Source organism: Drosophila serrata, unplaced genomic scaffold (assembly GCF_035046125.1).
Source record: "Drosophila serrata isolate PLE 108 unplaced genomic scaffold, ASM3504612v1 contig_23, whole genome shotgun sequence".
In the NCBI taxonomy this organism is placed as follows: Eukaryota; Metazoa; Arthropoda; class Insecta; order Diptera; family Drosophilidae; genus Drosophila; species Drosophila serrata.
This window is the reverse complement of record NW_028256921.1, coordinates 153,603-177,776: the sequence shown is the minus strand read 5'-3', so window position 1 is coordinate 177,776 and position 24,174 is coordinate 153,603. Positions and strand designations below refer to the sequence as shown.

The 24,174-nt window shown below is 42.9% G+C and overlaps 2 protein-coding genes and 1 pseudogene across 4 annotated transcripts; 1 reads left to right on the top strand and 2 right to left on the bottom strand.

Annotated features, from left to right (window-relative positions):
* Nucleotides 1–3,103: 3,103 nt before the first annotated feature.
* LOC147645051 (nucleolar complex protein 1 pseudogene) lies at nt 3,104–5,567 on the top strand (annotated as a pseudogene). Its single transcript, XR_015270787.1, has 3 exons — nt 3,104–4,504; nt 4,561–5,230; nt 5,294–5,567. The product of XR_015270787.1 is annotated as a nucleolar complex protein 1 pseudogene (transcript).
* Nucleotides 5,568–9,277: 3,710 nt separating this feature from the next.
* On the bottom strand, nt 9,278–11,842 carry LOC110184159 (uncharacterized). The gene is made up of 4 exons (XM_020952567.2): nt 11,081–11,842; nt 10,888–10,981; nt 10,118–10,822; nt 9,278–9,968 (listed from the first exon to the last, which is right to left on the bottom strand). The coding sequence occupies exons 1-4, from the start codon at nt 11,118–11,120 to the stop codon at nt 9,674–9,676; spliced, it is 1,134 nt and encodes a 377-aa protein (XP_020808226.2). The 5' UTR covers nt 11,121–11,842; the 3' UTR covers nt 9,278–9,673.
* On the bottom strand, nt 11,758–21,672 carry peb (zinc finger protein pebbled). Of its 2 annotated transcripts, XM_086829387.1 has the most exons (3): nt 21,149–21,672; nt 17,959–18,888; nt 11,758–17,798 (listed from the first exon to the last, which is right to left on the bottom strand). In XM_086829387.1, the coding sequence occupies exons 2-3, from the start codon at nt 18,856–18,858 to the stop codon at nt 12,885–12,887; spliced, it is 5,814 nt and encodes a 1,937-aa protein (XP_086685513.1). In that variant the 5' UTR covers nt 18,859–18,888; nt 21,149–21,672; the 3' UTR covers nt 11,758–12,884. The 2 variants fall into 2 exon arrangements, with proteins under 2 accessions (XP_086685513.1, XP_020808192.2); XM_020952533.2 differs by lacking the exon at nt 21,149–21,672 and having other exon boundaries at nt 17,959–21,100.
* Nucleotides 21,673–24,174: the final 2,502 nt, after the last annotated feature.

Below are 24,174 nucleotides of genomic sequence, written 5' to 3'. Positions count from 1 at the left end.
AGGCATATAACTTCGATTTACGAACGCGTGCGCATATGCACGGTATATAGGCTTACTATGGGAAGATTAAGGAATATTTGGTGAAAATTTCAATTGTTTTTAACCGTCAGATTTCGAGAAAATCGAATTACAGTGGGTGGTGTATTTGGGCTGATATCCAAGGCGCGAACTATGAAAATGGAACCAGATGGGAACCAGCAGAGAACCACTCGCTGAACCAGACCATGGAACCATGTTAAGAAAAATACTAAATTAAATGAAAATAGCAATTTGTTGCATAAAATATTAAGAAAAGTGACTGACAATAAATAGAAGAGCCATTCAAAACAATTTAGTGTGATTTTCATCTAAATTAACGAAAATGTATCTATTTTGTTATTTTTAGATTATTTTAGTATATACCACGGCACACCAAAATCGACGCTAACTTTTACAAAAATCTTACTCTCTTAAATGAACGCGTGCAAACTTGCACGGTATCTCAATAGATAGGGAAAAATAATCTCTAATTTCGAATTAAATCTTAATTCGATCTAACCGTCAGATTTTGAGAAATTCAAGTGTTTCTCTTTCCGACCTCATTCACAAACACTGGTTTCGTAATGACCCTAACGCCATGTGCCAAGCCCCAAACCATATTCCGACGCTAACTTTTAAAAAATTATAACTCCCTTAAATGAACGCGTGCAAACTTGCACGGTATCTCAAAAGAAAGGGAAACATATTCTCTAACTTCGAATTAAATCTTAATTCGATCTAACCGTCAGATTTTGAGAAATTCAAGTGTTTCTCTTTCCGACCTCATTCGCAAACACTGGTTTCGTAATGACCCTAACGCCATGTGCCAAGCCCCAAACCATATTCCGACGCTAACTTTTAAAAAATTATAACTCCCTTAAATGAACCCGTGCAAACTTGCACGGTGTCTCAAAAGAAAGGGAAACATATTCTCTAACTTCGAATTAAATCTTAATTCGATCTAACCGTCAGATTTTGAGAAATTCAAGTGTTTCTCTTTCCGACCTCATTCGCAAACACTGGTTTCGTAATGACCCTAACGCCATGTGCCAAGCCCCAAACCATATTCCGACGCTAACTTTTAAAAAATTATAACTCCCTTAAATGAACCCGTGCAAACTTGCACGGTGTCTCAAAAGAAAGGGAAACATATTCTCTAACTTCGAATTAAATCTTAATTCGATCTAACCGTCAGATTTTGAGAAATTCAAGTGTTTCTCTTTCCGACCTCATTCGCAAACACTGGTTTCGTAATGACCCTAACGCCATGTGCCAAGCCCCAAACCATATTCCGACGCTAACTTTTAAAAAATTATAACTCCCTTAAATGAACCCGTGCAAACTTGCACGGTGTCTCAAAAGAAAGGGAAACATATTCTCTAACTTCGAATTAAATCTTAATTCGATCTAACCGTCAGATTTTGAGAAATTCAAGTGTTTCTCTTTCCGACCTCATTCGCAAACACTGGCTACATATCGATAGGGGCGCTTCCCACACCCTATCGATGAATAACCCGCCAGAAAATATTCCTATTGGCCATTTAAACAATTGTATGAAATAATCATGCCACATGAAAGAAATTGACATTACAAGCATTTTGGTAGTTGTTTTATCAAAATCCGTTCAGTCGTTCATGAGTAAACCCCACTTTTGCATTTATTTCCATAAATGTTTATACGATGAATAAATATATCTGGCAGCACTGCCTACCTTAAATTAAGTCAATTTGATTTAAAACTTTATTATAAAACTTATGCAAACTGAAGATCATACCATTAACGAGATCGCAATTCTGAACATTTTGATGCACGTTTCGTCAAAATCCGCTCAGTCGTTCATAAGAAATACCGATTTTCGTATTTATTTCCATTTATGTACCGGAAAAATATAAATATATCCGGCAGCCCTGCCTGCCTAACATTAAGTCAATTTGATTTAAACATTACTATAAAACTTATGCAAAATGGAGATCGTACCATTAACGGGATCGCAATTCCGAACATTTTGATATATGTTTCATCAAAATCCGTTCAGTCGTTAAGGAGAAATCCCGCCTTTTTCATTTATTTCCAAATATGTGGCTGCTTAGCATAATAACCTCAACGCCATGTGGCATCCCCCATACGATATATCGACGCTAACTTTTGAAAAATTCTTACTCCCTAAAATGATCGCGTGCAAACTTGCACGGTATCCCAACAGATAGGGGAAAATATTCTCTAATTTTGAATTAAATCTTATTTAGATCTAACCGTCAGATTTTGAGAAATCAGCGATTTCTTTTTCCAACTCAGTCATATCGATAGGGCCGCTTCCCACGCCCTATCGATGAATAGCCCGCCAGAAAATATTCCTATAAACCATTTAAGAATTGCATAAAATATGCATGCAACATGAATGTAATTAACATTCCAAGCATTTCAGTATTCATATATATTATATATTGTATGTAATTATAAATTATATATTTCGATATATCGATAGGGCCGCTTCCCACGCCCTATCGATGAATAAGTCGGGATCTAAATTCCGGTAAATCCAATTTTCCAGAATCGAAGCACGCGTTCTAAATAATTACAAAATAAAGCATTTCAAATGATAAACAAACGACGATCGGTGCTTAAAATTAATTAAAACTGAACACTTTAGTCTTGATTTTGTTATATATATATTTATTATACTCTCCTGTGCAATGAAATCTAATCCTGGTCTTGTGTTTTCCCTAGCCCGCCTTCTATAGTGCCTTCTTGCTGCCTTTGCTTCTTGCCCTTGTAGGTTTTCGTTTTCGATCGTCGGTTCTCCTCCCAGTTCATTTGCTTGGTGGAGGATTTGTCCCTGTTGAAGACGGCATTGCTGGTGCCTTCTTGCAAGTTTCCTCCAACATGGAGGAGCAGTAATCGGCGGCGGCAAACAGCGAGGACATGTCTAAAGAAAATTCAAGAAAATTGTATTAAAAGAAAGTTTCTCGGAAAAGAAAGCTAATCCTACCGTGACTTTGTTTCAGTGTCTTGGCAAAGCTGCGACCATTGAATCTTCGCCATCGTCGACGTCTTCATCGTCCTCCTCCCCTAAATCATCATCTCCCCAGTCCTCGTCTATGTCCTCCATATCATCCTCATCCTTGTCCGTTGTTTGCAGACCGCTCTGCACAAGGGTACGGCCAAGGATCGGGCCAATGCCGGCGCCTTGCTGGTCACGAGCAATCCTCTGGGCAACCTGGAAGCGCTCACCACTCTTATCGGCTTCTGTAAGCTCTCCAACAAGGCCAGCAACTATGTGATCACTGTGCTCACGGATTTATGGCAGGAAGTGCTGCTGCCGCCGAATAGGAAGCTCCTAGCCGTGCATACTCGTGGCGCTGATTGGAAAAAACTGAAAAAGGACGACAAGCTGCGGAATGAGCAGAAGCGAAGGGTCTACGCCTATAGATACTTCGAGGGAGAGCTAAAGGATCAGTACCATGAGTTCTTGAAGAATGTTATGCAGGGCCTGCAGACGGGCCAAGAGCACAACAAGAACTCGTCCATTGTGGCTGCATCAAAGCTGCTGGCCTACGCGCAGGAGAAGGAGCAGCTGCTGCTAACCAAACTGGGTGATCCCATCGCCAAGGTGACCTCCAAGGCCCTGCATCACCTCAGCGAAGTGGCTCAGCGGCATCCCAATATGTGCGGCGTTATAGTTGCGGAGGCGGAGAAGCTACTCTTCCGTAACAACATATCTGAGAAGACGCAGCACTTTGCCCTGTGCTTCCTCTCGAGCATCGCACCCTCGGGCCGGCCCGAGGTCTGCACCAAGCTGGTCAACAGAAGGGTGCCGTTAACAATCGTACCATGCAGGCCATTCTGCGGTGCCTGCAAAAGGCCATTGTGGAGGCTCAGCCGGCAAAGGACAGCAACGGAGAGCTGCTCAACAAAGAGATGCAGGACACCATCTACCGACTGGTCCACTTGGCCGACATCCGAGTGAGTGTTCAAACGCTGGGCCTATTGCTGCAACTGGTGACAGTCAAGACTGAGAAATCGGATCGGTTTTACAATGTACTGTATGTGAAGCTGCTCGACCTAAACCTCATAAATGTCGGCAGCAAAACGGCGGCCCACTTGCTCCACATCGTCCACCGTGCCATCCATATCGACAACCACGTGGGGCGGGCTCAGGCCTTTGTGAAGCGCCTGCTTCAGTTGACACTCTACGCTCCGCCTCACATAGCCGCCGGCTGTCTGATTGTTATTCACAAGCTGCTGCGCATGCGCAAAGAGCTGGTCGGCGGCAGTGGAGCATCCGATGAGGTGGCTGCTAGTTAAAAATCCATCTTGCCTGAGGATATGGATCTGCATAAGTTTAGCAGTGATGAGGAGGAGTTTTATGGGGAGATCGATTCCTGCTCCTTTTCCGGAGCTGTTTATGCTCTGCGCCACGACCTTTTGCTGCTGAGACAGCATTATCATCCCACCGTGCAGGTCTTTGCCGATCGGATCCTAAACCGTAAGTTTACACATGAAATTCTTTAACCTAAATTCTAATATATCCTTTTTCTGCAGAGTCCCGCATTGATTACTATGGAGACCCGCTGAGGGACTTCGGTTTAACGCACTTCCTTGAGAGCTTCGCCTTCAAGAATCCCAAGAAACTGGACGCCAGCCAACAGACTGCGGAAGTACCACTGTGGCCCACAAGCGCTACATGGCACATGGGGCACGGGGTAAGTCTGTGCGATCGCTGACCAAATCCAATTGCACTGAGGACGAGATGTTCATCTTCAACTTCCTGGAGCACAAGCGCCGCCAGGCTGAGATTGTGGCGCGAAACAGGAAACAACTGGGCGTGAAGAAGGAGGAGCCAGCGGAAGGAGATCAGGAGGATGGCGAGGCTGGTGAGGAATACCTGAAAGAGGGCGAGGTGGACGACGGCGAAGTCGAGGCTTATTTGGATGGTTACTTCGGCAAGGAGTTCAAGGAGGGCGCCGATGCGGATGAGCAGGAGGACGAGGAGCTCAACTTTCTCGAAGAGCTGGGTGGAGAGATTCAATCAGATAAGTCTAAGAAGGACAAGAAAAATAAGAATCAGATGGCGGACAAGGATGAGGATGATATGGAGGACATAGACGAGGACTGGGGAGATGATGATTTAGGGGAGGAGGACGATGAAGACGTCGACGATGGCGAAGATTCAATGGTCGCAGCTTTGCCAAGACACTGAAACAAAGTCACGGTAGGATTAGCTTTCTTTTCCGAGAAACTTTCTTTTAATACAATTTTCTTGAATTTTCTTTAGACATGTCCTCGCTGTTTGCCGCCGCCGATTACTGCTCCTCCATGTTGGAGGAAACTTGCAAGAAGGCACCAGCAATGCCGTCTTCAACAGGGACAAATCCTCCACCAAGCAAATGAACTGGGAGGAGAACCGACGATCGAAAACGAAAACCTACAAGGGCAAGAAGCAAAGGCAGCAAGAAGGCACTATAGAAGGCGGGCTAGGGAAAACACAAGACCAGGATTAGATTTCATTGCACAGGAGAGTATAATAAATATATATATAACAAAATCAAGACTAAAGTGTTCAGTTTTAATTAATTTTAAGCACCGATCGTCGTTTGTTTATCATTTGAAATGCTTTATTTTGTAATTATTTAGAACGCGTGCTTCGATTCTGGAAAATTGGATTTACCGGAATTTAGATCCCGACTTATTCATCGATAGGGCGTGGGAAGCGGCCCTATCGATATATCGAAATATATAATTTATAATTACATACAATATATAATATATATGAATACTGAAATGCTTGGAATGTCAATTACATTCATGTTGCATGCATATTTTATGCAATTCTTAAATGGTTAATAGGAATATTTTCTGGCGATATGACTGAGTTGGAAAAAGAAATCGCTGATTTCTCAAAATCTGACGGTTAGATCTAAATAAGATTTAATTCAAAATTAGAGAATATTTTCCCCTATCTGTTGGGATACCGTGCAAGTTTGCACGCGATCATTTTAGGGAGTAAGAATTTTTCAAAAGTTAGCGTCGATATATCGTATGGGGGATGCCACATGGCGTTGAGGTTATTATGCTAAGCAGCCACATATTTGGAAATAAATGAAAAAGGCGGGATTTCTCCTTAACGACTGAACGGATTTTGATGAAACATATATCAAAATGTTCGGAATTGCGATCCCGTTAATGGTACGATCTCCATTTTGCATAAGTTTTATAGTAATGTTTAAATCAAATTGACTTAATGTTAGGCAGGCAGGGCTGCCGGATATATTTATATTTTTCCGGTACATAAATGGAAATAAATACGAAAATCGGTATTTCTTATGAACGACTGAGCGGATTTTGACGAAACGTGCATCAAAATGTTCAGAATTGCGATCTCGTTAATGGTATGATCTTCAGTTTGCATAAGTTTTATAATAAAGTTTTAAATCAAATTGACTTAATTTAAGGTAGGCAGTGCTGCCAGATATATTTATTCATCGTATAAACATTTATGGAAATAAATGCAAAAGTGGGGTTTACTCATGAACGACTGAACGGATTTTGATAAAACAACTACCAAAATGCTTGTAATGTCAATTTCTTTCATGTGGCATGATTATTTCATACAATTGTTTAAATGGCCAATAGGAATATTTTCTGGCGGGTTATTCATCGATAGGGTGTGGGAAGCGCCCCTATCGATATGTAGCCAGTGTTTGCGAATGAGGTCGGAAAGAGAAACACTTGAATTTCTCAAAATCTGACGGTTAGATCGAATTAAGATTTAATTCGAAGTTAGAGAATATGTTTCCCTTTCTTTTGAGACACCGTGCAAGTTTGCACGGGTTCATTTAAGGGAGTTATAATTTTTTAAAAGTTAGCGTCGGAATATGGTTTGGGGCTTGGCACATGGCGTTAGGGTCATTACGAAACCAGTGTTTGCGAATGAGGTCGGAAAGAGAAACACTTGAATTTCTCAAAATCTGACGGTTAGATCGAATTAAGATTTAATTCGAAGTTAGAGAATATGTTTCCCTTTCTTTTGAGACACCGTGCAAGTTTGCACGGGTTCATTTAAGGGAGTTATAATTTTTTAAAAGTTAGCGTCGGAATATGGTTTGGGGCTTGGCACATGGCGTTAGGGTCATTACGAAACCAGTGTTTGCGAATGAGGTCGGAAAGAGAAACACTTGAATTTCTCAAAATCTGACGGTTAGATCGAATTAAGATTTAATTCGAAGTTAGAGAATATGTTTCCCTTTCTTTTGAGATACCGTGCAAGTTTGCACGCGTTCATTTAAGGGAGTTATAATTTTTTAAAAGTTAGCGTCGGAATATGGTTTGGGGCTTGGCACATGGCGTTAGGGTCATTACGAAACCAGTGTTTGTGAATGAGGTCGGAAAGAGAAACACTTGAATTTCTCAAAATCTGACGGTTAGATCGAATTAAGATTTAATTCGAAATTAGAGATTATTTTTCCCTATCTATTGAGATACCGTGCAAGTTTGCACGCGTTCATTTAAGAGAGTAAGATTTTTGTAAAAGTTAGCGTCGATTTTGGTGTGCCGTGGTATATACTAAAATAATCTAAAAATAACAAAATAGATACATTTTCGTTAATTTAGATGAAAATCACACTAAATTGTTTTGAATGGCTCTTCTATTTATTGTCAGTCACTTTTCTTAATATTTTATGCAACAAATTGCTATTTTCATTTAATTTAGTATTTTTCTTAACATGGTTCCATGGTCTGGTTCAGCGAGTGGTTCTCTGCTGGTTCCCATCTGGTTCCATTTTCATAGTTCGCGCCTTGGATATCAGCCCAAATACACCACCCACTGTAATTCGATTTTCTCGAAATCTGACGGTTAAAAACAATTGAAATTTTCACCAAATATTCCTTAATCTTCCCCTAGTAAGCCTATATACCGTGCATATGCGCACGCGTTCGTAAATCGAAGTTATATGCCTTACTATTTTTGATGCCCTATTTTGTATGGAGCCGACCCCGAGGTTGGACCACTGTAATGCAATTTGCTCAAAAACTGACGGTTTGAAAAAATTGAAACTTGGTACGCTAAAAGTACAATAAATGTCCTTTATTTTGGCGTATCGGGTATTGCTGCACGCGTTCGATTAGCCGAGATATTAAGAAATCCGTGAAATTACGATTTTTCACATGCTTTTTTTTAATATATCCAACTGTCAAATACTTTCAAACCCAGTATAAAACAATAGTAAATTTATTTTTTAGCATTTTTAAACTTTATTTTATTCAAATTAGTGCATTAATTACGAAATAAATTAAAAATTAAAGGCCACCTCCATGTTCCATTTTCCCACCGTTCCGTTTCGACGCTAACTCATCGACGCTAATTTGACGGACATTAATAATAAGCATTTCTCTATTTTCTTTAGTAATTTCTTAACTAAAATTTTATTTTTCATTTTTTAAGGAAATACAAAAAAAAAAAAATCAAACTATATAATTTATTTTTCAAACATCTAAACTTGCCATTATATGAAAATAATAAAAATAATTATAGTATTATTATTTAAATTCAAATTATTTTTATATATATTTAAAAAATAATATAAGTAACCTTATATTGTTATTTTGTATGGCGCGATAGTATCAATATTAACACATTTTGTATATCCTTGTAGAGAATTATAATTAATATATTAATATATTCTTAATAATAATATAATAATATATTCTTGATCAGCATTAATAGGCGAATCTTTCTAGCTATCTCCGTCAGAAAAAAATTTTCAAAAATTTTCAATTTTCTCAAAAAATAGAAAAGGGGTTACATCGTTAAAATTTTCAAGAATTCAAAAAAAAATGTAGTTTCTTTTTAACTTATAATTGTGTATGTAGATTTATTAATCTAATAAAAATTAGAATAGGAACGTTTTCCGAATTGAATTTAATGCATTTTTGGCTTAGTTATGATATTTGAAGGACTTGGACTTACCTAAAATTTTAGCTTAAAAAATATCGTTTTTATATTATTCTAGGTATATACCAAGAATAAACATATTTAGAAGGTCAAGAATCCAATGATAGCTAAAAGTCATATATATATATCTATTTAAATTTAAATTATTCATATTCATATTCCTATGGCTGCTTTATGATATTGATATTGAAACGAAGTTGTACCAAAAGGCAACGGGTAAAAAACTAAGAGTAATAATATAAAATGACAGGGTATAGTAGCTCAATAATGAGTCCGTCCATAATCCACCCATAACAATAATGCGCATTTGAGTGTTGTGTTGATAATAATTATCAATTTTATTTTCTAACGAAGAAGCACATTTAGGCCTCCAATACATCCCCCCTAGGGTTGCTTTGCCCCCCCATGACTTGCAGTTTAATATTAACTATATTTGGTTTGCCTTTGTTTACAAATCTAGCTTTGTAAATATCTTGTGTGTTATTTTATTTATCACTGAGATGCATTCTTAGCATGCTCGCGATCCTATTCTAATTTTTTTTCAAGTCTTTTGAATTGGACACACTACTGGGATTGAGAAGTGAGCACTCCCTTTCCCAGCGATTCCATTTTGTATATGTAATAGTAGTATAGCTAGGAACTAACACGCCTCTAAGTCCAACAAAATATTTCATTGGAAATTGAGGTGCTTCTGATTCTCTATTATATGTCATCCGCGTCGTCCTCCTCATCTGCGTCGATTCCATTTCCATTACCCCCATTTCCCTCGTTCTCATCATCCTCCTCGTCGTCATCATTCTGACCCTCCTCCTCCTCCTCGTCATAACTTTTGCTCTCCATACTAGCTGAACTCTGGGACTTGAGGGCCCTATCGTCGCCCATGTCCAGTAGAGGCTGAACGTCCACGTTGGGAGCAAATTGTTGCAGAAGACGTCCCACTACGGTGCAGAGACCCATTAGACGTTTCTCCATGCGCTGATCATAGCCAAGACGATGTCTGCAATGGAAGATATTATTAGTATTAGGATTATAATTCGTATTATTATTATATAGAGTGCCAATCGACTAAATCGCATTATTCTACTGATTCTGCAAAAGAACTGGACTGGATTACAACTGAACAGTAAGGCATTTTCATGATCTTACTTGTAATATTTGTCTTTCGCGCTCAGCTTGCGTTTGGGCTTCTTTACTATTTTGCGCATCGGCTTTTGCTCCATCTGTTTCGATGAAGATAGCGATGGTGAAGGGGATAATAGTTGCGGCGACTCTAGCGACTCGTAAAAGTCATTATAGTGATTGTTTGAGAGTGACACCTCACCGCCGATCATAACTAGGCCGCACTCCATCTCGTCAGCACCATGATAGGCATTAGATATGTCCTCGCTGCCCCTGTCCACCTCATGTTGAGTGGTGGCCTCGGCCAGCAATTTGTTCAGCTCATCATTATTGTTGTTATTTTCGTATGTTGACGGCGGATCGTCCGCGTCGTCGGTGGTATCACCACCCTCATTTGGCGGCGAGCGCTCACAAAAGTTGTGGTCGTTCAGTACGCCTAGCATCAGCTCTTTGCAGGAGTATACATTGGAGATAGCCAGGTTGTTAGTCGGAGTCTCCACATTCGGCTCCTTTAGAGCATACGAATGCAGATCGGCCGTCTTTTGGTTCATGTAAGCGTGTATGAGCCCAAAGAACTCCCACTCTTTGTTGATTTCTTCAATCTTTTCTTTGGTCAGAGAACCGGGCTCTGTGTTAGCCTTGTGCACGCGGTAGCGCTGCACCATGGAGAACCACTGCTTGCGAAGTGCAATCTCGCTGAATTCGCCAATCTTGGCCATGTCCTTGAATTTTCTGTGTGTGAGATAAGACATTCAAATTAATCATGTGGCCACTCCACACTCGACTAAAAAACTCACTTCCACGGCTCGGCGTGTTTCGGCGAATATTTTGAGAAGAGTTCGTCAGCCGCTATGCGCTGCTCAACAAGCTGATGCTTCTCCTCCGCGGACCCTGCAATATTTAATAACGAAGCAAAATAAAAAATCAAAATCGGATTGCGTACCGGAATCAAGGGACGAGCAGACACACGTGCTCTAGTTGCGGACTTACATTTTTTGGATCCACTCTTTGCGTATGTGTGGTGATCCATACTGTCTTCCCTTGCCTTCCTTGTTCCCGTTTCCTTCCCGTCGAAAAATGTTAGCCCGAGCACGTTTAATTCTTGTTACAAAAAAAAAAAAAAATAGAACGCGTTTGCAGGTGATGTCGCAGTGTGGCCAGTTTGGCTTAGTGCTGGCAAAACATACATACATATCGATACTATCAACTATCGAGTGCACAGCTATGCTCATCGATAGTTTTTTCGGTTGTCAGCCGCCAAATAAACGATTTTTGTCTTTTTTTAAATTTGTGCATATAAAGAATTAAATATTTTAATGAAACTTGTTATTTTTAAAAAGATACATATTTAGTAAATATTTCCGGCAGTTCCTTGGAAAAATGGTGTTTCCGCGGTGTCAGCAGAACTTCTTTCACGATCATTCGAAATAAAAATTAAAAAAACGTGTTTTAGTAATAACAATAAACTAGGTATTGAACAATAGAAAAAAAAAATTGGATTTTTGGCAGACCTTAATATATATATAATATAGCCTATTTTCTCCAATTTACCTGTAATGGCCTTCGAGGCAACCCCCTCCCAATTAATATTTAAGATATTATTTGCCCATGTGAAATGAAATATTTTGCTATATTCCTGTGAAGTTACAAAAAACCTTCCAAATATCTTGTTCTTTCATCGTTATTTTTTATTTGAATTCAATTTGTAAATCCTTTTTCGTTGCGTGTGTGTCTTTACAATTAAGTACACTTCTTGCGGAGTTGTTTTTTTTGTTTAAGTACATTTTTTTTATAAACGCTAAATACATAGTTTAATTTGTTCAGTAGTTTCTGTCGTTGCTGCTCCTGCCTACATTCACATTAAAAGTATTACTTATATATTTGATAAAATATATATTAATATATAGGCATGCATGGTTAAGTACATTTAATTTCGTTTATTTTCCGTTTATTTTTAGCTTAAACAACGCTACATACGCGAAATGCTTTGGTTATTGCTGTAAGAAGTCCACTAAATTGTAATTAAATTGTAATTATGCTTTCGTATGCTGTATATTTAAATAGCTATAATATTTAATGTGTGTGGTATGTGTGTAGGTGCCGTGAATGAGTTTCATTAAATAGGTTTATATAAGATCCTAAACAAAAAAGGCCTAGTCTAGAGAGCTTACAAAATATTTGTTTTTCGTCTTGACTAAACACTTGGTTGTGTTTTCAATTTTCTTAATTTATAAATTTTAAGCCACGCTGCGGTTTCTCAAGTCCACTGTTTTTGTAATGTACATTATTATATAGTTTATTTTATATTCTCTATTTTTAGCCGTGTATTTTCTCTTTTTTGTTTGTGTTTGGTGTCAAGTCTTTCTTGTTCTTGTTGTCATGATGCAAAAATGTTCGTTGTCTTTTTTTCGTACTTAATATTTTGTCCTTTGTTTTTCAGCTACTTAATTCTAAATTTATAATTATAATTTATATTAAGGCTAGACAAAAAAAAAGTTTGTTTAAAAAAATGTGTATTGGTTTGTCTCCAAGGATTTTGATTAGCTTTTAAGTTGTTTGTTTTGGTTAAACCGCTTAAAATAAAGGTTGACATAAAATAGGGTTTAAAAAAAATGTAAAAAAAGAGGGGAATGTTAAAACTTTGTTTCGTTTTGTTTTTTTAAGACTACAAATTACTGAAAACTATTTAAACTTTGGTATACATAAGTAAGGCGGTAAAAACTGCTTCGTCTGCGTCTTCCGTCTCGTCCTTCCCCGGAATATATGGCTCTTGATACTGACTCCTTCTCACTCCTCACTTGTTGTCCACGCCCAGAAGCTTGGCCGCTTCATCGGCGGAGGACAGCAGCTTATTGAGTATGCCTTGATCGCTGATCCCCAAAAGGTTTCCAATCAGATCCGAACCGGCTGCCGCTGCTCCCGATGGGGTTGCCTCGCCCAGGTTCTCCTTGTGCTCGCCCAGCCGACTCGCTCGCCACTCGTTCGCCTTGTCCAGTAGCTCGTGCAGCTTGGGTAGCTTCATGCCGAGCTTATTGTTGTTATTGTTATTATTATTATTGCTATTATTATTATTATTATTGTTGTTATTATTCTGGCAGCTGTTGTTGTTATTGGCGCTGGAGGGAAGCGGCATTGGAGAGGGAGCTGGTGTACCAGGCGGACTGCTCAATGCCTGCTCATCGTCGGAACAATCGGAGCCATTGTGGGCCCGTCCACTGTGCTTCTTCATGTGGCGCAGCATGCTGTGCTTGAGGGTGAACTTGCGCAGGCAGAAGTCGCACTGGAAGGGCCTCTCGCCGGAATGGGTGCGCATGTGGCGACGTAGATCCTCGGTGGACCAGAACCGGCGCACACAGAAGGCGCAGATGACTTTACGGTTGCTATAATCCGGATATTTGCCACGGCCATTGGTGGCCTCATCGTCCGAGTGTTGGTGCTGTGTCTGCTGCTGCTGGGTGTTTGATGAGTCGGTGGAGTGCAGCGACTCATTCTCAATGGCTCCCTTGGCCAGAAGCAGGGCAAACTCATGGGCATGCGTCTGCTTGATGTGCTCCAGGCATTGCAGGCGCTCGGCAAAGGAGCCCTCGCACAAGTGGCACTTGTAGGGCAGATCACCGCCGGCCGAAAGATCACCTCCGGCTCCAACTCCAGCTCCAGCAGAAGATCCATTGCCCGGCGAGGCACATGAGACAGCGGCAGCGGCCGCAGCAGCTGCTGCAGCGGCACTCATCTGGGCGGCCAGCTTATGGATGAGCTGCTGTCGTTCTCGCTCCTTCTCCTTCTCCAGTTCACGTTCCCGTTCCAGTTCACGTTCGCGCTCTAGCTCCCGTTCGCGCTCCAGTTCACGCTCTCTTTCGCGCTCCGCTTCCTGGCGACGACGCTGCTCCTCCAGTTCGATCTCCTCCACGGACTTGGGCACTGGTATCGGCTCACTAACATCCTCGGTGGGCACATAGACCGACATGGCGGACTCGACATTACCATGCTTGCGCAACAGATGACGATCGCAGTTGCTCTTGGTGGTGAAGAGCAGCGGGCAGTGGGAGCACTTGAAGGGCTTCTGACCGGTGTGGGTGAGGATGTGGCGGCGCAAGGAGCTGCTCCACGGGAACATGCGCTGACAGTATGGACAGGAGACGCGATTCGGGGCCAGACTGTAGGCGGACTTCTTCTTTGGCTCGCTGCTCGAACTGGAGCTGGTGACATCCTCTGTGCCGCTGTTGTTGCTCTCGCTGGCACTGCCGGAGGCCACCAGGCCCTCCTCGTCGCTCTGCTCCATGTGATTGGCCACATCGCTGGGCCGGAAGTAGCTGTTGAAACTCATATTCTGGCTGGTGGCATTGTCCACCAGCTTGGCCACCGGCACCAAGTCCTGTGAATCGTCCTTAAACGGTGAACTGGCCACCTCCTTCAACGACTTGCCAACGGATTCGGCCTGGGCAATCATGGTCTTCAGGCTGCTGGGATTACTGCTGGGTTCCTGCATGGCAGCAGGTGGAGTTACAGCTGTTGGAGGATTCTCCTCCTGAACCGAAGAAGCCGCATCGGACGGCGGAGTCGAAGTCGCAGCTGGCTGCTTGCCAGCCTTGATGGCCTGCTCCAGGATGGTCTCTGCCATCTTCTGGGCAGCCTCGTTTTGACTGGGGTTGGAGTTGGACATTGTGCTAAGCTGCTCCAGGGGCTTGGGTAACTCATCCTCTTCCTCCTCCTCCGGCGCTTCCCCCTTTTCCACGACAGCTACGTCTTGCGGTTCGTCTAGAATCACCTCCGGCTCATCTTCGGGCTCGTCCTCCTCCTCATCTTCCTCGTCCTCGTAGTCATCCACATCTTCCGGCTCCCCTTCATGGTCATGCTCGTTCTCATCCTCATCGATGATCAGTTTGGGCTCATCATCGTCAATGGTCATGGGCGTCTGCCCGTTTCCCTGACTGCTCACAAGCGAAGCACCAGGCGCAGGGCCCAGTGGATAGCCAAAGTGCAGGAGGGGATTGCCCGCCACACTGCTAGAGCCATGGGCCAAGGCCTGCTGCAGAAGATCGGTGTTCTTGTGCGCCTTCAGCTGCTGCGCCAAAATGGCATATTTCACCTGCTCGGAGATGGGAGCATGACCATGTCCATGGCCATGGTTGTGACTGTGATTGTGGCCGTGAGTGTGGGTGTGACCATGATGATGGGATGATCCTCCAGCTGGACCCATGGCAACCGCTGCAGCGGCAGCGGCAGCAGCAGCAGCGGCGGCATTCGACGCTCCTCTGCCCCTCATCACATGGTGACCACTGCGCTGTCGCTGGGCATAGAACTGTGGGTGCTGTTGCTTCACATGTCGCTCCATATTGGACCGCAGCGTGAACCGGGCGGAGCAGTGCTCGCAGGCGAAGGGACGTTCGGTGCGATAGCGACGCTGCTTCTGCTTGGGCATCAGCACACCGTTCTTGATGACCATTTTGACGGGTCCCCCGGGCGGCACTGGCACACCAACGCCCACGGGCAATGGGTTCATCCGGGATGGAGGACTCACCAGTGGCGGCTTCTCTTGATTCACCTCCGGCGGCGGTGGCGCCATGAATGGGAAGAAGGAGAAGCCCGGCGTCTGGGACTGGAACATAAGGCTGCGGAACAACTGCTGCATGTACTGGGAGGCGTCACCGGCACCGGCAAAGAGTTGCTGCTGTGCCAGGAGCAATTGCTGTTGCTCCAAAGCGGCGGCCAGGTCGGCAGTCGGAGTAACCACTGCAGGCGCACCGAGGGGTGCTGGCGTGAGTGAGGGCGTAGGGGTAGGTGTGGGTGTAGTTGCTGCACCCGTTGGCTTCTTGCTGAGATCCAACACATCCATGCTAAAGTCCAAGGCAGAGGAGCTTTTCTCCGGCTGTTGAACTGTCGTCGGTTTCTTGTCCACCAGTTGGTCCAGGCTCTTTACCTGAATCTTTAACGGCGGCTGAGCTGGTGCCACGGGATGATGATGATTATGATGCTGCGTCTCGCCCAAGAGCATGTGCTTCAGCTGGGAGCTGCTGCTCTCAGCAATTGGTGGCGGTGGTGGTGGCGGCGTTGGACTTATAGAGCGGAAGCTCATATCAGCCAGATCCTCACCCAGACGCGACTTGCTGTCCTCACAGCCGGCGTCCTCGGCAGGATGGTAGACGATGGCACGCTTAACCTCCTCGCGGCTGGTCTTGCCATGCCGATTCCTCAAATGGCGCTCACAGTTGGCCTTGGTGGTGAAGGCATAGTTGCAGACGGCACACTCGTACGGACGGTCACCATTGTGAGTTCGCATGTGGCGCACCAGAGCCGCCTTGTCGCAGACGGCGTAGGGACACATGTTGCAACGGAAGGGTCCCGCAGGTCCAACCGAACCAAGGTGAACCCGGTTGTGACCCTTGAGAGCTCGTAGATTCGGAAAAACAGCAGTGCAAAGCTTGCAGGGGAACTCACCGCGCAGCTTCATCCGGCGGAATTCCGAGGTGAAGGCATCCTGGGCCTCCTCCTCCTGATCACGCCCATCCAAACTGTATTGGCTGGAGCTGGGCGTGTTCACCGACTGCTCAAAGTTTCGCAGGAAGCTGCTGGTGCAGCTGGAGCTGGTCATGTTCAGGATACTCTGTATATCGGCCAGATCCTTGCTATCCGCCGGCTCGTGCTTAATTGGGGACGGCGGGTGAGAGATAATGCCGCCAACACCGTTGCCACCCGCTGCACCCGATGTTCCCTTGAGGTACAGCTTGTGGAAGAAATCATCACGCTTTTGCTCCATTTCCTCATCATCTTCGTGATCCGCCTCCTCCTCATCTTCGGCATCCTCATCGGCATGCAGCGGCGAACTGCTGGCGCCCAGCATAGGCGGCAGTCCCACTCCCAAAGAGGATCCCCTGCAGCAGTGTGCCTGCAGCTGGCGGTGGCTTGCAAAGATCACCTCACAATCCCGACACTTGGCCGGTATATCGGAATGCCGGGCATCCAGATGGGCGCACAGAGCAGGCAGGGTTTCGAAGTCAGAGGCTCCGCAGGCGGGACAACTCAGGAGCAGGCCAGGTGAGCCGGGTGGCGAGGGTGAGGGTGAACGGGAGGCAGCACCAGAGGCACTGGCTCCTGCCAGCAATGTGGCCACATCGGGTGTGCTTGTGAGCATGGCCACATCATCTGCGTCCTCCTCCTCGCCATGCAGATCCTCCTCCGCATGATTCTCCGCATCGATGACATTGTTGTTGATGGTTGTTTTCAGACGACGTTGCAGTTGCTGCTTGTTATCCTCCAGCTCTTGCTCCTCCAACTCATCCAGCTCATGCTTGCCGTTCCTGTTGTTGTTGGTTGCCTTGTGGGAGTTGTTGTTGTTGTTGTTGTGAAGGGAGCTACTGCTGCGACTGCGACTATTACCGCTGGACACATCCGTGGAGCAGCTGGCATCGCTTTCATAGCTCTCCGCCCGTACGGGCAAGGAACTGCTGGCCAGCGTCTGCTGCTGGGCGGGATGTGTCTGTTGCTGCTGCTGCTGCTGTTGCTGCTGCTGTTGACGGCGCTGCAGCTGGGCTTGAGACTGGGATTGGGACTGGGACTGGGACTGCACCGTCTGGTGCTGCTTGTGAGTGCGCATATGACGATGCATATTGCCGTTGGTGGTGAAGGTCAGGTGGCAGTAGCGGCAGTTGAACGGCCGCTCGCCCGTATGCACTAGCACGTGCCTGTCCAGGGATGAGGCAGAAGATAACACCTGTTTGTAGGGAAAGCGGGAGAGAAAGAGAAAAAGGGGGAGCATAGGTGAGTGAATTGTGTGGAAGAGAAGAAAGGCCATTAAGTGATCCCCAGGACAGCTGTCTATTTCAGGAAAGAAACTACCAGGAACCCCGAGAAACCCCTTTCGATTCACTTACCTTGGAGCAGATGCGGCAGGTGAAGTTCTCCGTGTCTCCGTTAGCATAGTTGTGGCATCGAATGTGATTGGTGAACTCGTGCGGCGTGGCAGAGACCACCTCGCAGATGGGGCACAGGTATTTCATATGCTCATCACCCGCACCGATGCCCGACTCGCCGCTGGAGAGGCACAGACCCTGCGGTGAGGAGCCACCGGAACCGCCGCCAATGCTGCTGCTATTACTGCTGGAGCTGGTGCTGCTACTCGACGCTGAGGCCGCTGCTCCACCGACGGCAGATGCGGGAACAGTGGGCACTGCCAGACTTGTGCTGGCGCTGCTGCTATTGTTCCCCAGATAGCCACTGTGGGCAGTGCTGCTGGCGTCCACGAATCCCGATTCCGAGAGACTCGCTGCCGAGCGATTGAGACGGAACTTTTTGCGCAGCGAACTGGCATCGCCGGCAGAGTAGTCCACCACAATGGAGGCGGAGGAGGAGGATCCCTGACCGGCGGCACCGCGTCGCTGCTTGTGCCGATTCAGGGGACGTGCTTCATCCTCATCCTCGTCCTCATCAGTGAGAAGATCCGATCGACTTTGCTGAAGGTGGTGCTGCTGCTGCAGCTGACGCAGCTTACGCTTGCGCGACGTCGCTGCCACCTCGTGTGGCGTCGATGTCGACTGAGCGGCACCGGCGCTGCCGCTGAGCTTCTTTGGCGTACGACCGAGGTCGAGATGCTCGAGAGAGGATTCTGATGTTGTCGACTCTCTTCGCTTCCGCTCCATCTCCACAACAATGTCTGTGTTGGTGTTGCTGTTCATCTTTGTGTGAGTGGCGGCGGCTATGTTATTGCTGTTGTTGCTGCTGCTGCTGCTGCTGTTGCCGGGCTGTGGTTGTTGTTGTTGCTGTGTCGCGAGCATTGTTCCCAGCTCCTTCCTTGCGTTGCTATTCTTGTGAGAGACATGGGGAAATGAGAGCAAGCGAAAGAGCGAGGTTAGCGAGAGCAGTTTTTGATGGTGTTTGGAGTGTGCCATTGTCACTTGTTTTCGCAAATAAAAAAGAGTTAATAGAACATAACAAAAAACGATTGCCAAATAATTTAAAACTTCACTCGTCTGTGTTTGAAATGCACATTGAGTAAGTTGTCAAATTTAACTAAATGTCTAGCTTACAAATATCGCTTAGGTGGCTCAGGTGGCAAGTAACTATCAGGATTTGCATCCTTTATCTCTAAGGGCTTTAATAAATATTAAATAAAATACACTATATATCTAGTATAAATTATTTTTCAGTAATTTTAGAGATACAAAACCAAGTTTTATTATTTATTTATGTGTACTAGAACAACACCCTTCCATTGATCCTGCTACTAATATGTGGATCTATAAAAATAAGCTAAACTCCCAAAGATTACATTTATAAGACATATAATAATAAATACATTTTTAACAGTATTTTTCGGATACAAAAGCCTTCTCTTCCAGCTTTCAAATGATAACTGAAGGATAAGGAATGCCCGGGTACTGCATTCTTCAGTGTCTGATTGCCGTGTGTAATTCAAGAACGCATCTCTTGAGTCAGCCAACCCGTAAACAGCTGATCGAACACAGCAAACGCAAATGAAAAACGAGACCAATAATAATAATATCAATAGGCAATTAAAATGCTAAACAACAAAACAGAAACGAAATCGCTCTTCGCTCGAATCTCCAATAAGAAGAATTTGCGGCTGTCGCAAGTGTCGCGATAATGAGAATCCTCGAAGAGAAATGCATCACAAGGAGGTGAGAATTCAATATGCAACTGGCTGTGTCTCCACAATCTCTTATCTTTTACGTATATATATGTCGATGTATGTATGTATTTGCTATTTGTTTTTGTTCGCAAAGAATGTGGGCCCACTCATTAACATTTTACCGTTATCAAGGCTATGACTATTAGCAGTGTTCTAATTGCCGCTGTGTTTGTTGTTACTGTTTTTGTTGGAGCGGATCAATTTTGGAAATCCTCTCAACTTGCACAGTGAAAAAAAAAACAAAAAAAAAACACAACGCCAGAGGCTGATCAAAAATTGCTACCGATAAGAACGTATCTATGTATTCATTTTCATAAATATATGTACATACATATATTTTATTCGCATTCGTACAAGTATTAGTTGTTTGTTGTCCATTGGCTTTTTCGGTTTGGCCTTTCATTTTGGTTGGCTGATTTCAATTTCGCCATGACTCATTATAAGTCATTGGAGATAAAGACTTTGATTCCCTTCATTTTTTTGGGCGGGGAATCAGAAAACAGAATCGAAATCACACACCTTTTATGATCACGGGGATTTATCAATGAACAAGGTGCTAGTTGTTAACTAGTCAGAAGGTGAAACATCAACCGGCAGAAGTTAAAAGCCAAGAGTAGTAACCGTTTGACACATATCACCCCAAATATTATATAGATCATCAATCTGCATTAACCCTAAAACTCGAAACTCTACAGGGAACCCCCTATCATCATCCCCGGATTACGTTCTGGTTCTGGTTTTGGACTCTGGGTGTCAAGAGTTCAAGGGTTTTTAGCCCATCGGTCATGGTTAATTTTTTGACCGCTCTAATTGCAGGCACATAACTTGACCCAACAAAAATATGGGTTCCCCAGGGTGAAAGGCCCTCAAAAATGGCATTTATTGAAATATCACGGATTTTGAAGTCTATTAAAAATGCTACATAAAAAATATCAAAACAAAATTAGAGCTTATTGAAAATTAAGTAAGGTGGAAATGAGATCATTTAGGGTACCAAGTGTTGTTTTTACGCTCTGATTTCAGGTACTATATAGAAAGACAATTTTAAAGATTACAAGTCTTCCCTCAAAAAATAAATAAATTTAAAGATTTTTTTTAATTTAAGCAAAGGACAAAGTTTTTTTAAGGCCTATTAAATGTAATATATAAGTTTATATCTTTAAAATATATATTTTTTGTATCTTCATTCTTTATGTTACTATATTCTGTAAAGTTGTTTCTGTTAATTTTCCTAATTCAACAATTTTCACAACCCAAAATTTAATTCTAAATAAATATCCTTTTGGTAATCCAAATTTTAGCCTTCATTGTGGTTTTATCCAGAACAAAAAAATATTAATCACTCACACACGGCACAAAAACAAAAAAATAAATCGGAGCAAAATATAATATTCCAGGACACAGTAAAAAATTACCTTTGTGGATTTTTTAGCTTTGATATATTTTCAACAATTGCGACGGCATTCCAACTCACGGATTTTTCATCAACTTGAGCTTTGGTTCGATTTTTTGGTAGCGTTTTATTTATAATTATTTTGTTTTAGTTGTGTTTCGCAATAGTTTCATTTGTTGTTAATTTTATTGTAGCACACTTTCGTTCTCACTGATCACACTTCTTTGGTAGCTTAAAAAAATTTTGTTTTGTGCTGTCGCCGTGGTAATCCAAATTGCAACTTAAAAAAAATATTGTGTGTAGCACTCAGAGTGTTCGTTGTACTTTTTGTTTGTTTATTAGTTGTATTTTGTTGTATATTTTAAAGAACCCTTGTATTTATATTTAAGCAATGTTTGCTGGTCATTCGCTGGCTTAACGGCAGTTAGTTTTTCTTTTTTTTCTTCTTTTTTAGGAGGCGCCGCAGATGGTTAACGCGCACGAGAGTTCTGAGCGCAGCCGCAGCGCAACCGTGTACCGTTTCGGGCAGAAGATGAACGACTGTGTAGATGGCGTATCTACCAAGTTGTATTTATAAAAGCGCACGTCGCTCCGCTCTGCTCTGCCGCTCTGCCTCCGTCGCTGCTGCGACGAGTTGGGCCGAGAGCGAGCGCAGTTATCTGCTCTGCTCTGCTCTGCTTTGCTCTGGGCATGATGTGTGCTGTGGTGTGCGTGCTTTCCCTCTGTGGTGTGGGTTAGATAAAACTGCAGAGAGAGAGTCCCCGTGCGGCGAGCTAACTCGAGACGCCGACTGCGATGTCGACGCAATAGCAGCTTCTGCTTCTTTGTTGGATTTTTCTTTCTTGCCTCTACGTCGTTTTATTTTTGGGCGCAAATAGGATTACACACTCATACATTCGCATTTGGAGGGGCGCACGCATGTGCGTGTGAGCCAGAGCGAGAGGGAAATACCTCTGCTTTTTAGCCTCTCTCATCTTGCAGGAGAAGAGCAAGGCAGAGAAGGCGTTGACGCAGCAGAAGACTTCTGTTTCTTATTTCTCATCCCCCACCTCCTCTTCCTTTTGTGGCAGCTTGGTGGACAGTGGGCTCCAAGCCTAATTTTTTGGATTTATGTGGTATTGATATTAAGGGGAGGGTTGTTTACATATTAATAATTTTATATTTGATTATAAATGATCAATGTCTAAGGAATAATGTGTGAAAGTTTTGTATCGATCGTAGCATTATTTATAAAGTTATTGACTTTTCAACGGGAGGACGTTTGGTGTTCAATGTAAGAGCATTAAAAGCATTAAGAATTTAAAGGACTTTTCTGAAATGTCCCATTTTGGAAGTCAATGTACATTATAACTTTAAATGGAACAATCGATTATAAAATTAGCACACATTATCTTCAATATTATGAACAAATTTTTCGCCTTGTTATTTTTGCATTATCTTTTAATTGCATATGCATATTCATAAGTAGTTGTGAAATAGGCAAAAAGTTATTCCTTAATATTTTTAAAATGATAGAGACAGCTAATTTTTTATAGGCACAAACCGGGAAAATCTGCAAGGGCGTAGGCCGAACTTTTTTCAGTTTCCAGGAAAAACAATTTAAAATATTTTAAATCGCGGAGAAAACGTAGGCTGTGTTATTTTATATATTTTAAGCTTTACTTTGAATTGTTTTTTTTTTTTTTGTTTTTTTTTTAATATTCTTTATAAATTAAGTAAACTCCAAAGAACAATTATGCAATATGAAAAGTAATAAGATTTAACAGAAGTTTTTTTTTTCGTTTTTAGTGTGTAAAGAGTTTCATGACACACTTTTATGTTTTTCTTTGTATAAATTTATAAACAATTATTTAAATTAATGTAACATAGCCTTTTTTGGAATCAAATTGCAAGCAAATTGTCTTACAAAATGACGGGGTTATACCAGGCCTCGCATTATAAATAACTTTGAATGAATAGGGTAAAACTTATAGTCACTAGAAGAGAAATCAATAAATGTTTATAACTAAGATAAGGCTGTTGCCATTTCATCAGTTTCATTAATATTACCATTAGAATTAAGAACAAGTATACCAATTGAAGGGACTCCACTGTACGCAGCACCCGCGCAAACACAGATGCATATAAACATACATACATATACATATATATGCATTTGGATTTTTGGTTATCCCGTTGCCATTGGTTACCAGTTTGTTGCGCTCTCTCCAGTCCGCACCATTTTCCTCCCGCTCTAACTGCTACTCACATGCGTGTATGTATGCATGTGTGTATATATTTGCGGGGGAGATGATTTCATCTAGAGGAGAGCCATCACAGCCACAGGAACGGGAACAATCGTACATACATACAGATGTATGTATGTATTCATGTATATCCAAGTGCACAGTCACATCTTTTCCATTAACCCCCGTGCGGACACTTCCTGGGCAGTTCCTCAACCTTAACCTCAAACTTTTGCCCAAAACGGAAGTCCGAGACGATCGGGTCTCTTCTTTACCGGTCCCTTTTCACATTTTCACCTTTGCGCCTTTTCGGGGTGCGTCATCGGCAATCAGAAAACATTCAAATTAACATCACAGCACTGAGGGAAATTCGTAGGCCAAGTAAAATTGGGTATACAAAACAAAATAAAATATCTTCTTATGTCCATCTGAAGAAAATGTTATAAAATCAATAATAAATGATGTGATGTAATACAATTAATACAAACAAATATTTAATGCCACCTATAGTAATAAGCCCCAGTTGAAGGCCACCTCATTCAGTGCTCGGTAATTAACTCATAATTTTAACATTAAATCTTAAGCTTTATTTGTTAAATAAATAAAATAAGCATATGCGAAACACTGCTGTATTTCTCACAGTGCCTTGGCGGGAAGAGAGAGATGAGCTACAAATTTCGGCGTCTCAGTTGACCGCCTTGAGAAGAGAAGGAGGTGGAGGAAAAGCCAAAGAGTTGAGAGAGCAACGGTGTCAGCTGCCCTGCCGAAGAAGAGTGGTTTTTCTGGTGTTCCCAATCGTCAGCTTCCCCGTTAATTTCATAAA